This window comes from Coregonus clupeaformis, chromosome 14 (genome assembly GCF_020615455.1).
Source record: "Coregonus clupeaformis isolate EN_2021a chromosome 14, ASM2061545v1, whole genome shotgun sequence".
Taxonomy (NCBI): Eukaryota; Metazoa; Chordata; class Actinopteri; order Salmoniformes; family Salmonidae; genus Coregonus; species Coregonus clupeaformis.
Window position 1 is genome coordinate 42,571,557 of NC_059205.1, and position 15,265 is coordinate 42,586,821.

General features: G+C 40.8%; 1 protein-coding gene across 4 annotated transcripts in view; it reads left to right on the plus strand.

Annotated features, from left to right (window-relative positions):
- Positions 1–911: 911 nt before the first annotated feature.
- LOC121580868 (partitioning defective 3 homolog) overlaps positions 912–15,265 on the plus strand; it is a 299,046-nt gene continuing 284,692 nt past the window's right edge. For all 4 annotated transcript variants that reach the window (XM_041895983.2, XM_041895984.2, XM_045224827.1 and 1 more), the window contains exon 1: positions 912–1,241. In XM_041895983.2, coding sequence (XP_041751917.2) covers positions 1,122–1,241 — 120 coding nt within the window. In that variant the 5' untranslated portion in view covers positions 912–1,121. The remainder of the gene's footprint in view (positions 1,242–15,265) is intronic.

A 15,265-nucleotide genomic window follows, 5' to 3' on the forward strand; every position in this document is an offset into this window, starting at 1 on the left:
TCCTCACACACATACAGTCATGTTCTGTGGAACTATGTGCCAAGTCAAGGCAGCTGTTCCACAAGCTTCACACATGGATTTGCGCTGGTTTTCATTGGGACTTGGTTTCAGTTTTAGGTTAGGGTACTAGAACAAAGCACCAAAATAGCATGAGGCAGGTGGAGATTAAGGTTTTGTGGCTAGAACATGTCCTTGAGAACTCTGTTATGCAATAAAACAAAAATAAATACATATATTCCTAAATGCTGGTTATTTCGTTGAAATTGGTTTACTCAAAATAGGCCTTCGCGTGTTCTTTAGCGTTTGAATATATTTGAATGTACTTTTATGTTGCAGAACACACGCGCACACACACACAGGTATCAGAAATAAATAGTTAATGGAACAGCAGATTGATCTCCAGGAGGGTTCCAGTGACATGTCTACTACTGAAGTAGGCCTAGTTTATTATGTAGGGACTGGGAGTACTGTGCAATTTGTAGGGATATGATTCAATATTCTGGGATGTTAGAGGTGCCTTTGCAATGATTGGAGTAAATATGTTTTGCAATACAAAATATTGTCAAGATGGGGCGGCAGGTAGCTTAGTGGGTAAGAGCGTTGTGCCAGTAACCGAAAGGTCGCTGGTTCTAATCCCCGAGCCGACCAGGTGAAAAATCGGTCGATGTGCCCTTAAGCAAGGCACTTAACACGACTTGCTCCTGTAAGTCGCTCTGGATAAGAGCGTCTACTAAAAAATATAGATATATATTTTTAGAAATCACCCAATTATTGAGGCACACATGGGTGCAATTGCTCGCGCGCCCCATTATCACTTTCGACAGTTCCAATCTTGACCGGTGTGTGGAGGCAGTTCCCCAATCGAATTCTGATGGATCTCATGCTCCCTGCACTAGTCTGGGAACGTCGAAACAGAAGGAGAAAGACTAAACAGGTGGTCAGAAACACACAGCTAACAATGTCGTCCCTGGAGAAAAGGTGAAAGATATTTTGGTCTCATCTCTTTTTAAGGATACAAGATTCAATAACCAAAGAAAATTCATGTTTCGGCTGACTTTCAAAGGGAGAATTTATCCTCGGGTTTCCTCCGAATCTGGGCAAGAGCTATCGGATATTAAACTATGAAAGTGACGGTGTGTTTTGGAAGGACTAGGGTGGTGGTACCGTGCGGAGATGGAAATATCAAAGTCCATACTCTCATCCAGCAAGCCGTCATGAGATACAAAAAAGCCATTGCAAAGGTAAGTCGCGGTTACTTTGTATGGCGTGTTTGTTTCCAGTGTTCCATCCACAGCATTGGGGACTGGAAACAATGTTGCATTGCCTAGACTGGACGTGAGGCTCGCGCAAATATGGCGCAAATTTGTAACAGAGATTAGGTAAAAGGAAGGCGAAATTATTCAACATTCCTTTCGTTTGATCCTGCTGATTAAAACAGAAACAATGCATGTTTGGATGAGTTGTTGATGAGTGATGCATCACCATAGTTGGTAAAGTCCTCCTGTGTAAACCCACAAAAAACTTCCTTTGGGACTTCACACTTTCCCTACTAAGGTGCATGGAAAGATGGCACATAACGCTAACTTAAGCAGTTAACTAGCTAGCTATCTAACTAGGATATAATATGCAAACCTATTTAGTTGGTCTAGAAGTAAGAGGATAAGGATGTTAGCTATCTAACAATCCGAGATTTGATTCCTTGGAAGCTGTTAGCTAGCTGGGTGCTTGCTAGTTAGCTGAGTGTTTTATAGCTAGCTAGTTAGCACCAGCAAGCTGCAGGATGGCGTTCTAGGTTTTTGAAATGGTGTATTGCCTAATTTTAGATTTAAACAAATAATAATCAAAAAGCATAACATTTCCTATCGATTTCATGCCGATTGGACCTTTATTCGTTTGTTACCAAGATGTCTACACTACATTTTCACCGGCACCCAAGTTTCTCTTGACTTTGTTCCCCCTAGCTAATTAGCCTATTATGTTGTTGGGATAGCTAGCTAGCTAAGAAGCTGTAGCTATCTTGCTAGCTGGGTCATTCCTATGTATGCGGTGCCTTTTCTGTCCCCAGGAAATATAATAATATGCCATTTAGCAGACGCTTTTATCCAAAGCGACTTAGTCATCTGTGCATAGATTTTTTACGTATGGGTGGTCCCGGTGATCGAACCCACTACCCTGGCGTTACAAGCGCCATGCTCTACCAAATGAGCTACAGAGGACCACTTCACTTCTTATTTAGTGTAAAATGTGGATTCCAAAAGTCTTTAAATATTAAACCAGGTGTTTTTAAATCAAAGGACAAAAATATGGATATTGAAAGGGAGCTTTATGCATTTTCAACACTTTTCCAATGACACCACATTCAGGAAGTGTCATAATTTATTTGGTGGGAAAACAATGGTGCAAAGCTAAATAAATAAACAATCAGTTTTATAAATTGTTCCATATTGTTAGTCTGTATGTCTAAACTAACACCTGACTTATTTCACCTGCTAGCACTGACTTGTTTAAAGAAATGTACTTACTGTGATCAAGATGTGGTTGTCCCAGTGGTTATCCTAAATTGAATGCACCAATTTGTAAGTCGCTCTGGTTAAGAGCGTCTGCTAAATGACTTAAATGTAAATGTACTCATACATGTCCACTCGGCTAAATTATAAAGAACATTTACCAAACTTTCAAAATGTTTAAATATGTTTGATAGAGAAGTTAAAATCCTGTTCAAGTGTTCACTGTTATGCTAGCTCAATCTTGCTCACTCACAGAACTATGGATAATTTAGGCTCCACATTTCCACCCTGTTAGGTTCCACCCTGTTAGGATTATGCACCTAACAGGTTGGAAAATGCACCTAAAAAATATACTAATTGCCTTAGCTTGACCAATATGTTTTTCTGAAAGTCAAATACGCCATTTTTCTGATATAAATGCTACAACAATTTTTAAATATACCCCCTCCCAAATGTAATGAGGTCCAAAAGGCACCTCATTGTAGGAATGACCCAGCTAGGCTAGTATCAGTCAAGGAAGAGAGCTTCAAACAAAGATTGTATCTTGAGTCTCTCACTGCCACTCACAACCCAAATTAAAATCAAACTTCTAGAATGATGCATGGTGGAACTTCAGAATGTTTCTCAACTTGGTTTGTTTCCATTCTGTCTCAATTGTTTGAACTGGAAGTGGAAGAATCTTTGTTGAGCCATACGCTTCCTGAGAGCAATTTGTCCTTGAGGAGGAGAGGGAAACGGCATGTGCCCTGCATTTAAAATAGTTGAATGAGGACAGGAGAACCTTCATTGATATTTGTTTGAAGATAAACTTCCATGTCAGGATAAATGGTACAGCTGACTATAATGATATTGTGCAATTTCTTAGCATATGATGGTTGTACTGGCATGCCTGGACAGCTGAGAGTAAGAAAACAGCTTACATTTGATTGCTCAGTTTTGCAGATGACAAGTTGATACAGTACCTGGCTATTTGATTTACTTCCACAGAATGCTAATTTTCCCTCAGACAGGAAGAGACAAGCATAAACCATTTGTGTATGTGGCTGCAGGGTGCAGACCATATTGCAATGCGTAACGCTGCACTATGCAGAAATCACTCCTCTATTTCCTGGTTTCAAAAATTCTAATAGTTTGCCTAATATCAGTTTATGTGACAAAGCAAGCACATATAGTGTAGTCATTGTACCATCTAAACTGCTGTGAAATATATTTTCCATAACCCAAAATATTGTATTTTCAGCTGTTTGAACCTGGTGTACAAAACTGAAAGTAAAAAATGCAAAAACAAAACTTAAGGAAGCATAGAAATGGCACACATAGAACAGATCTACTTCTTCGTAGACTTTCTTTGAATGCGAATGACAGATCTAAAACTCACATTTCTATGTGAATTGGTTTGGGTCTCCCAAAAAGTTACATATTGCAACTTTGACATATTTGTTTATATTTAAAGGTAATTGATATATTGGATCTAGGAACATGAGGATTCCATAAATAAATCATACATGGCGGAGCAGTCTCATTTGTTTCAATGTTAGTAACCCAGATGACATGGTGCAGTGACTGCATGTCCTTTCAATAATTCAATGAGGTCCGACAGTGAAGAGCTGGAGAAGAATGGGCCTATTCCTGTCATGAGGCTGTGACTGGGAGGCAGACTGGTGGAGCATATCTGGGGGACTTACACTTAGCCTTTTCTATATCAATACAATCCTGCATATAGTTTGCAGAGTGTTTGAGTCTGTGTGTGCTGTCAGTATAGTTTACACTTTGGTTGAAGTTTTATTTTGCCCTCCCATAGAAATGATTTAATCATTGGTCTTTCCAAGCTGACATTCTAATGCAGTTGGAAAGGTACTGATAATTGTAACATGTATACTAGCAGCAGACTTATATCATGGCAGAGAGAGAAGTGTGGAAATACTGAATATTCTCAAGCTGAGAGTGAATTGGTCTTCTAAGCAGTAGCGGTGCATGGGTACAATCACTGGGGAAGCCAAGCCAGGAAAAATAAGCCATATTACAACCTGTGTTGTGATACTTGTGGTGTTTGCTCTATAACCTGTTATGGCCAGTTTATACTTGGTCTGTCTGTAGACAATTACAATGCGAAGTGTCACTGGTCAAAACAAAATGTTAATATATACTCCGGTGGAATGTCTAGACTGTCGCTGCGACTGTCAGTTTCCTAGTTTACTAAACAACTATTAATTTTGAACCACGGAGAGTTACAGCACGTCAGTGACAACTAAAGATACCAAAAACAATTTAGTGCAATCAACGTAAGCTAATATGATTACAGTACCAGTCAAGTTTGGACACACCTACTCATTCAAGGGTTTTTCTTTATTTGTACTATTTTTTTACATTGTAGAATAATAGTGAAGACATCAAAACTATGAAATAACACATGGAATCATGTAGTAACCAAAAAAGTATTAAACAAATCAATATATATTGTATATTTGAGATTCTTCAAATAGCCATCCTTTGCCTTGATGACAGCATTGCACACTCTTGGCATTCTCTCAACCAGCTTCTCCTGGAATGCTTTTCCAACAGTCTGGAAGGAGTTCCCACATATGCTGAGCACTTGTTGGCTGCTTTTCCTTCACTCTGCCGTCCGACTCATCCCAAACCATCTCAATTGGGTTGGGGGATTGTGGAGGCCAGGTCATCTGATGCAGCACTCCATCACTCTCCTTCTTGGTAAAATAGCCCTTACACAGCCTGGAGGTGTGTTGGGTCATTGTCCTGTTGAAAAACAGCAGAATGCTGTGGTAGCCATGCTGGTTAAGTGTGCCTTGAATTATAAATAAATCACAGACATTGTCACCAGCAAACCACCATAACACCACCTCCTCCATGCTTTACGGTGGGAACTACACATGCGGAGATCCTCCGTTCACCCACACCGTGTCTCACAAAGACACGGCGGTTTGAACCAAAAATCTCAAATTTGGACTCCAGACCAAAGGACACATTTTCACCGGTCTAATGTCCATTGCTCATGTTTCTTGGCCCATGCAGGTCTCTTCTTATTATTGGTGTCCTTTTAGTTGTGGTTTCTTTGCAGCAATTTGACCATGAAGGCCTGATTTACGCAGTCTCCTCTGAACAGTTGATGTTGAGATGTCTGTTACTTGAACTCTGTGAAGCATTTATTTGGGCTGCAATCTCTGAGGCTGGTAACTCTAATGAACTTATCCTCTGCAGCAGAGGTAACTCTGGGTCTTCCATTCCTGTGGCGGTCCTCATGAGAGCCAGTTTCATCATAGCGCTTGATGGTTTTTGCGACTGCACTTGAAGAAACTTTTCAAAGTTCTTTACATTTTCCGTATTGACTGACCTTCATGTCTTAAAGTAATGATGGACTGTTGTTTCTCTTTGCCTATTTGAGCTGTTCTTGCCATAATATGGACTTGGCCTTTTACCAAATAGGGCTATCTTCTGTAAACCACCCCTACCTTGTCACAACACAACTGATTGGCTCAAACACATTAAGAAGGAAAGAATTTCCAAAAATTAACTTTTAAGAAGGCACACCTGTTAATTGAAATGCATTCCAGGTGACTACCTTATGAAGCTGTTTGAGAGAATGCCAAGAGTGTGCAAAGCTGTCATCAAGGCAAAGGGTGGCTATTTGAAGAATCTCTAATATAAAATATATTTTGATTTGTTTAACACTTTTTTGGTTACTACATGATTCCACATGTGTTATTTCATAGTTTTGATATCTTCACTATTATTCTACAGTGTAAAAATAAAGAAAAACCCTTGAATGAGTAGGTGTGTCCAAACTTTTGACTGGTGCTGTAGCTGTCCATGGTACTGATTTCTGTGTGTGTGCAAGTAGTAAAAAACATGTTGACTCACCCTATTTGTAGAGAAACGCCAATGCCATCCTCTTTTTCATGTTACCGAAACGGTCTATGACTACATGCTTTTAGTTTTTGTTGTCCTAGGCTACCTGGCTAAAATGCTTGCTGCTTAAAAGTAATGCACTATAAAGGGAATAGGGTGCCATTTGGAACACTAGCTTAGTGGTCTAGATTTAGCCTAGTTGGGGTGTTCCTGCACATGTCTATCATCTAGGACCCCTGTCATTATAGTGGAACGCTTCCTGCAGAGAGAAAAACACCAGGCCTTAAATCACCATAACTCTGTGGATGTATCCCAAATGGCACACTATTCCCTATTAGGGCTGATCCCAGTTATTCGACTGGTCGATTGTTTGGTTGACGGGCTGTTGGTCGACAAGATTATTTTTTTTAGAGCAGCAGCAAATATATTTATTTTATGGCACACGACACCTGTCTTTTTCACGCCCATCTCAATGAGCTAATCCATTGCGGAGGCCGTGGGCATGGCACAGTCCAAGAAGAAGGGGAGTGTGGCTGCACAATGCACGTCCCTCTCCAGAATGCGCTCTCTCCCGCCAATTTGTGCACATTCATTGTTTCATAACTTCATTGTGAATTGTTTGTGTTTGATTGTTAGTGTCTTTCAATTCCCCATTACATTCAATATATTATTATTATTATTATTATTATTCCAGTCTTTACCGTTCTCATTGTCGGAGTGGACACATTGTTTGCAGAGCGCACAACCAATGCTACACTTGTGAGAAACAAGTTTTGGTTTATTTCATTCCATTTACGTGTTTTGTCAATTTAGTCATTGTCTTTTGTTTGGAGCGCTCCTGTCAATGTTGATTAAGGACACGCACCTGATTACGCATAGAAGTAGGCCTATAAACTTATGCTACCGGCCTGCACGCAAATGTAGGCATATAAATGTGCCCATTTGGGGATCTGCTAGTATTTCTGATCGGCTGAACACACCACCACCAATGAGCTATGGAGCTTCTCAAAGTAACGTTTTCTTCACCTCAAACAGCAAGCAAACAAAGTCTGTTTTTTCATCCATTGAGAATGACAATAGTTCCTCAATGTATTTGAAAAATCTTACCAGGTCTCTCCCTTTCGATAACCACTCAGCGTGAAATCAAAAAATGTCATGCTTTGGTCCAGTGGAAACGTCATAAAATAGGCCTACCTGATTACTTCTTATCCCTTGCACAAATAGTCCGCCTCCAGCTGTGTCTGTCCCAAGCTCACTGGCACAGGGAAACTCGGAGGGCCCAGAATATTTTATACAATGTTTCAAGTTCGTTGCAGACAGGCCATGCGTAGCCAATGTGATTTATAGGATATTTATTTTTATCAGCATATTCTCTCCCTGCTGGCTGCAATGTTTTTATTTGTTTGCTTTATGTAGGCTATTTTTACATAGTTGGCAATGGCAATAGAAGTTACTGTTTAGGTTTGCATTTTCATTTAGATTTGGATAGAATTTTGATTAACTACATGACAATGATTTTGAGATACGAAGACGTTATTATAAATGTGCATATGAAAACCATAACTGGCACGCAGATCGGTAGAAATGATAAGATAAGTTGGCATTCCACATGAAAAAAGTTGCCGCCGACTCTGTAGCCTATTACCGGCAACTTCAGGAGAGTAATGGAAGAATCTGCGAAAGTCAGCAAGCGCGGGAGGAGGATGGTCGGGTTAGGGTAAGGATATTTTTTCTGATTATCTTTATCAGGCATCATTTACATTTGTCTTATTTCATCAAACAGTGCGCATAAAGCCTCAGACAAGCTCAATGCATATAGTTGATTTTATTAATACACATAGTGTGTGTCACTATATGGAAAAATACACATTTTAAAAAGAAGAAAAATATTACTTTTGGTCGACCAAGATAAAAAAAATTGTCGGACAGCCTTATTTCCTATATAGGGCCCATGTGTAGTTAGTGAAGTGGGAGATTTCTAAACAATGTCAGGTAGGCTGTTTCATATGAATGGAATTGTTGTAAAATGGCCTCAATTAGCCTTTAGCTAGCTAGCTAGCTAGCTGGCTACTGTGGCTAGCTAGCTAGCTGGCTACTGTAGCTAGCTATCTTTGCAACGATTTGATGCAGTCAAGACATGCACTACCAGATTGTATGATAGGTAACCTATGGCAACAAGTTTGGCTAACTAGCGTGAGTCAGTTTGGCTACTTTCTCGCTCTCCATGCCTCACACACACGCCCCTGCTCCTCTCTCGCCCCTCCCCCAGCCTCCTGCTTAAACAAGCAGAGCGCAGGGCATTGGGTGAGCAAGTCTCCATTGAAGTAAAAAAAAAAAAAAAAGAACCTCTTTTAAACACACACATTTCCGCTATCCGGATATTGGGAAAAAATATATTATTCGAATACTGAAATCATTTCAAATGCACATCCCTAAAAGAGAGAGAAAATGGTGTTGACAGAATGACATTGAGATGACCACTTAGGCCTACATGCTTTTCTGGGCAGCTTTTTCTTTTCATTTTGTTGATCTTGAACAAGATCCTCAGAAACATGTTTTGTTCTGATGAAATATTACGTTTACATTTTAGTCATTTAGCAGATGCTCTTATCCAGAGCAATTAGGGTTAAGTGCCTTGCTCAAGGGCACAGCGGCAGATTTTTCACCTAGTCTGCTCAGGGATTTAAACCAGCGACCTTTTGGTTACTGGCCCAATGCTCTTAACCGCTAGGCTACCTGCCCTCCTATACCTGCCGAAATATGACTGCATATGACAAGACTAATGATTGAGTAGCCAATGACATCCATGGATTGGGACTTTTGATTCAATTGTTTCAAATCCTGATGTGACATGCAGGCTAGTAGGCCTAGTATTAAGGTACAGGAAAAGCACTCCGACCACTTTGTTGACCACGTTTCTTTGTCATTGACTGTAACGGGTGTTTTAAAGGATGAATAAAGTCCTCCCCTGGGACCTCAGGGATGGCCAAGCTCCAGAGCTCACAGCAGACAGCAGCTAGTGGCCATGCCACTTTGCTGCATATTCATCTGAGTGATTTCTGTTGGATATGAATTGTTGGTATTAGTTAGACAATTATGGTTAATTAAGTTCTTCAGATATAAAAGGATGGATTAAGGACCCTGAGGAAAACAAAACTTGGAATGTTTTGTGATTAATAAAACATACATAGGCCTACTTGGTATTTACAATGGTGATATGGTGCTATCTCAATTCTGATTCTGATTTATTTTTGGTTAAACTGATGACCGCCTAATTATTTCAACCACCAAAAGTGATGGTCTTGCCCAGATATATAATTTTATTTCATTACACAAATTACTATTTTAATTAATGTGAAACTGCCTTTGATCTGATCTGCAATGCCTCAGGATGGGCATGTGAGAAGAAAGTGTTGTTGCTATGGTCATTAGTATGGTGCAGTGCATCACACATGCGGGCTGCTGCTCAGCACCACTTACAAAACGTCTTATGATCAGAGGTCTATGCAGTCATTCCAATCACCACTCAAACAAGACTATCCAAGGCAATGGCTCAGTTATGGACTTGTCCAATTTCTTGTTATGTTCAAAAGTACAATATCCAAATATAATAGAGACACTATGGTCATCACTTCCTACAGTACACAGTGCATGCAGAATGTAATCATAGAATCCATAGAATGTCGCTAGCCTTGGTACCTGTCTCATCATGCCACGCGTTGAAAAAGAAAAGGAATGCCGCACACTCTAGGAGCTCAGATGCAATAATTGTAATATCCTAATAACCAACGTTTCGACAGACAAGCTGTCTTCATCAGGGTATAATGACAAACACTGCGGGTCACTAGTTTATATAGTGTCAAAGGACACACGCAGGTGTCTGTAATCATGGCCGGGTGTGGCCTAATAGCATTGGTTAATTCACAGATAAACAGAACATACAAAAAACATGGATAGCATACGATCATAGATACAACTTGGCTACATAGGCCCACAAACATTTACAATGAATAGCAAAATCACAATAATCACAAGAATGGCTTCAAATCAAAGTCTACGTTGAGACCGAAGGGAGCAAGGGTCTTTAAATTAAAGATCCAGGCAGCCTCTCGTTTTAACAATAAGTTGTCGAGGTCACCCCCTCTCCTTGCCACGCCAAACAAACATGCAAGGAAGAGTGGCATGATAGCACTAACACTGGTACCCAGGCTATAATATTGCACCTTTTGCTGCTGAACAGTGTTTGATCCTATCACAGGGCTGTGTGAGACAATGGCTTTGTGCTCAAATGCTGGATTAAAAGCTAATTTGATCATGTGTGATGATCCCTGTGGCAATGACTGTGACCTTGGCTGAGTCCCAAATGGCACCCTATTCACTATCTAGTGCACTGCTTTTGACCAGAGCCCTTTTGGGTTTTGCATGCATACTGATTTACAGTTTCCCTGCTGCATGCAATGGACTTGTATAAGCCGTCATATTTGAGTTTCCAGCGTTTGAAAACATGAAGTTGACACATTAATGAGGGGGAAGGGGATACCTAGTCAGTTGTACAACTGAATGCATTCAACCGAAATGTCTTGCACATTTAACCCAACCCCTCTGAATCAGAGAGGTGCGGGGAGCTTCCTTAATTGACGCCCATGTCATCGGCGCCCAGGGAGCAGTTGTTGTTGGGAGTTAACTGCCTTGCATAAATGTGTTCTCGTGTGGCCATAATCATAAAGCATCTCAGAGTAAGAGTGCTGATCTAGGATCAGGTTCCCGTTCTTATTCATTATGATTTAAGAGGCAAAACTGATCCTACAGTGGCTTGCGAAAGTATTCACCCCCTTGGCATTTTTCCTATTTTGTTGCCTTACAACCTGGAATTAAAATGCATTTTTTTTGGGGGGGGGGGGTTGTATCATTTGATTTACACAACATGCCTACCACTTTGAAGATGCAAAATATTTTTTTATTGTGAAACAAACAAGAAATAAGACAACAAAAAAAACAGAACTTGAGCGTGCATAACTATTCACCCCCCCCCAAAGTCAATAGTTTGTAGAGCCACCTTTTGCAGCAATTACAGCTGCAAGTCTCTTGGGGTATGTCTCTATACGCTTAGCACATCTAGCCACTGCTATTTTTGCCCATTCTTCAAGGCAAAACTGCTCCATCTCCTTCAAGTTGGATGGGTTCTGCTGGTGTACAGCAATCTTTAAGTCATACCACAGATTCTCAATTGGATTGAGGTCTGGGCTTTGACTAGGCCAGTTCCCCTTAAACCACTCAAGTGTTGCTTTAGCAGTATGCTTAGGGTCATTGTCCTGCTGGAAGGTGAACCTCTGTCCCAGTCTCAAATCTCTGGAAGACTGAAACAGGTTTCCCTCAAGAATTTCCCTGTATATAGCGCCATTCATCATTTCTTAAATTCTTACCAGTTTCCCAGGCCCTGCCGATGAAAAACATATATAATAATAATAATATGCCATTTAGCAGACGCTTTTATCCAAAGCGACTTACAGTCATGTGCGCATACATTTTTACGTATGGGTGGTCCCGGGGATCGAACCCACTACCCTGGTGTTACAAGCGCCATGCTCTACCAATTGAGCTACAGAGGACCACAGCATGATGCTGCCACCACCATGCTTCAATGTGGGGAGGGTGTTCTCGGGGTGATGAGAGGTGTTGGGTTTGCGCCAGACATAGTTTTTTCCTTGATGGATAAAAAGGTCAATTTTAGTCTCATCTGATCAGAGTACCTTCTTCCATATGTTTGGGGAGTCTCCCACATGCCTTTTGGCGAACACCAAACATTTTTTCTTTAAGCAATGGCTTTTTTCTGGCCACTCTTCCGTAAAGCCCAGCTCTGTGGAGTGTACAGCTTAAAGTGGTCCTATGGACAGATACTCCAATCTCCGCTGTGGAGCTTTGCAGCTCCTTCAGGGTTATCTTTGGTCTCTTTGTTGCCTCTCTGATTAATGCCCTCCTTGCCTGGTCCGTGAGTTTTGGTGGGCGGCCCTCTCTTGTCAGGTTCGTTGTGGTGCCATATTCTTTCAATTGTCTAATAATGGATTTAATGGTGCTCCGTGGGATGTTCAAAGCTTGTGATATTATTTTATAACCCAACCCTGATCTGTACTTCTCCACAACTTTTTGTTCCTGACCTGTTTGGAGAGCTCCTTGGTCTTCATGGTGCCGCTTGCTTGGTGGTGCCCCTTGCTTAGTGGTGTTGCAGACTCTGGGGCCTTTCAGAACATGTGTGTGTATATATACTGAGATCATGTGACACATCATGTGACACTTAGATTGCACACAGGTGGACTTTATTTAACTAATTATGTGACTTCTGAAGGTAATTGATTGCACCAGATCTTATTTAGGGGCTTCATAGCAAAGGGGGTGAATACATATGCACGCAACACTTTACCGTTATTTATTTTATTGCATTATTTGAAACAAGTTGTTTTTTTCATTTCACTTCACCAATTTGGACTATTTTGTGTATGTCCATTACATGAAATCCAAATAAAAATCCATTTAAATTACAGGTTGTAATGCAACAAAACAGGAAAAACGCTAGGCACTGTAGATCAGCACTCCTACTCTTAGACATTGTATGAATACAGGCTCTGATTTAAACCATTTCTGACTGCCATTTATAGGCAATGGGCATGCTACAGGAAGTGACACAGTAGTAGGGATTAGTAGGTCTACTCCGGGGGACGCATCTGTAAGGGCAGCACTAGTGGCCTCTTGGAACTGAGTTAACGGGAAGTTAAATCATAACACTTCATGACATGGAGTGCTTAAGTGGTTTACAGAGTGCTATGCAAACCGATTACTTGCACCCTGGCAGAGATCCAGTCAGCGGAGTGTTGGCACCATATAGGGCTGGGCGGTATACCATATTTTACTATATACCGATATTGATGCATGGAGCTGTTTGAGTTTTACTTTACCTTGTATAACAGTATTTACATGTTTGGTTTGTTAAATGTTATGCCACTCCGCCACGTGTAATGTCAGTTTTTATAGTTTACTACGTTTGCTACCTGTCGACTCTCTCACTCTCTCCTTCCACACACACAAACACACACACACACACACACAGCCCCGCCCACTGTCACTCAAAGAGCAGTTTTTGTGCTCTACCACGAGTAACAACCACTTGGAGTCTGCATGGTCAATGCTGCAGATGCAACAAGATGTTTGTGACAACGATGCTGCTTTCCATTTAGCTTCTTTATAGAAAGCTTGTGGATTCATAGTATTTACACTATTAGTTTGTGTATCTTACTGTCAGCAAACATCTAATTTGTCTTAGCAAGTTGTGGCTAAAATTAATAGTGTTAGCTGCTAATGCTAATCGCGAGTTACCGGTAAGCTAGCTAGCTAAATGTTCTTAGTCAGAGCAAATGTAGCTAGCTAATACAGCCTGATACCAGTGCTGGTGTATTTTAACTACATCAAAGCTAGCTACAGTTGAAGTCAGATGTTTACATACACCTTAGCCAAAAACATTTAAACTCAGTTTTTTACAATTCCTGACATTTAATCCTAGTAAAAATTCCCTCTCTTAGGTCAGTTAGGATCACCACTTTTATTTTAAGAATATGAAATGTCAGAATAATAGTAGAGAGAATGATTTATTTCAGCTTTTATTTGTTTCATCACATTCCCAGTGGGTCAGAAGTTTACATACACTCAATTAGTGTTTGGTAGCATTGCCTTTAAATTGTTTAACTTGGGTCAAACGTTTCGGGTAGCCTTCCACAAGCTTCCCACAATAAGTTGGGTGAATTTTGGCCCATTCCTCCTGACAGAGCTGGTGTAACTGAGTCAGGTTTGTAGGCCTCCTTGCTCGCACACGCTTTTTCAGTTCTGCCCACACATTTTCTACAGGATTGATGTCAGGGCTTTGTGATGGCCACTCCAATACCTTGACTTTGTTGTCCTTAAGCCATTTTACCACAACTTTGGAAGTATGCTTGGGGTCATTGTCCATTTGGAAGACCCATTTGCGACCGAGATTTAACTTCCTGACTGATGTCTTGAGATGTTGCTTCAATATATCCACATAATTTTCCTTCCTCATGATGCCATTTATTTTGTGAAGTGCACCAGTCCCTCCTGCAGCAAAGCACCCCCACACCATGAAGCTGCCACCCCCGTGCTTCACCGTTCAGATGGTGTTCTTCGGCTTGCAAGCCGTCCCCTTTTTCCTCCAAACATAATGATGGTCATTATGGCCAAACCGTTCTATTTTTATTTCATCAGACCAGAGGACATTTCTCCAAAAAGTTTGATCTTTGTCCCCATGTGCAGTTGCAAACTGTAGTCTGGCTTTTGTATGGCGGTTTTGGAGCAGTGGCTTCTTCCTTGCTGAGCGGCCTTTCAGGTTATGTCGATATAGGACTTGTTTTACTGTGGATATGGATACTTTTGTACCTGTTTCCTCCAGCATCTTCACAAGGTCCTTTGCTGTTGTTCTGGGATTGATTTGCACCAAAGTACGTTAATCTCTAGGAGACAGAACGCATCTCCTTCCTGAGCGGTATGAAGGCTGCGTGGTACCATGGTGTTTATACTTGCGTACTATTGTTTGTACAGATGAACGTGGTACCTTCAGGCGTTTGGAAATTGCTCCCAAGGATGAACCAGACTTGTGGAGGTCTACCATTTTTTTCTGAGGTCTTGGCGGATTTCTTTTGATTTTTCCATGATGTCAATTAAAGAGGCACTGAGTTTGAAAGGAAGCCTTGAAATACACCCACAGGTACACCTCCAATTGACTCAAATGATGTCAATTAGCCCATCAGAAGCTTGTAAAGCCATGACATCATTTTCTGGAATTTTCCAAACTGTTTAAAGGCACAGTCAACTTAGTGTATGTAAACTTCTGA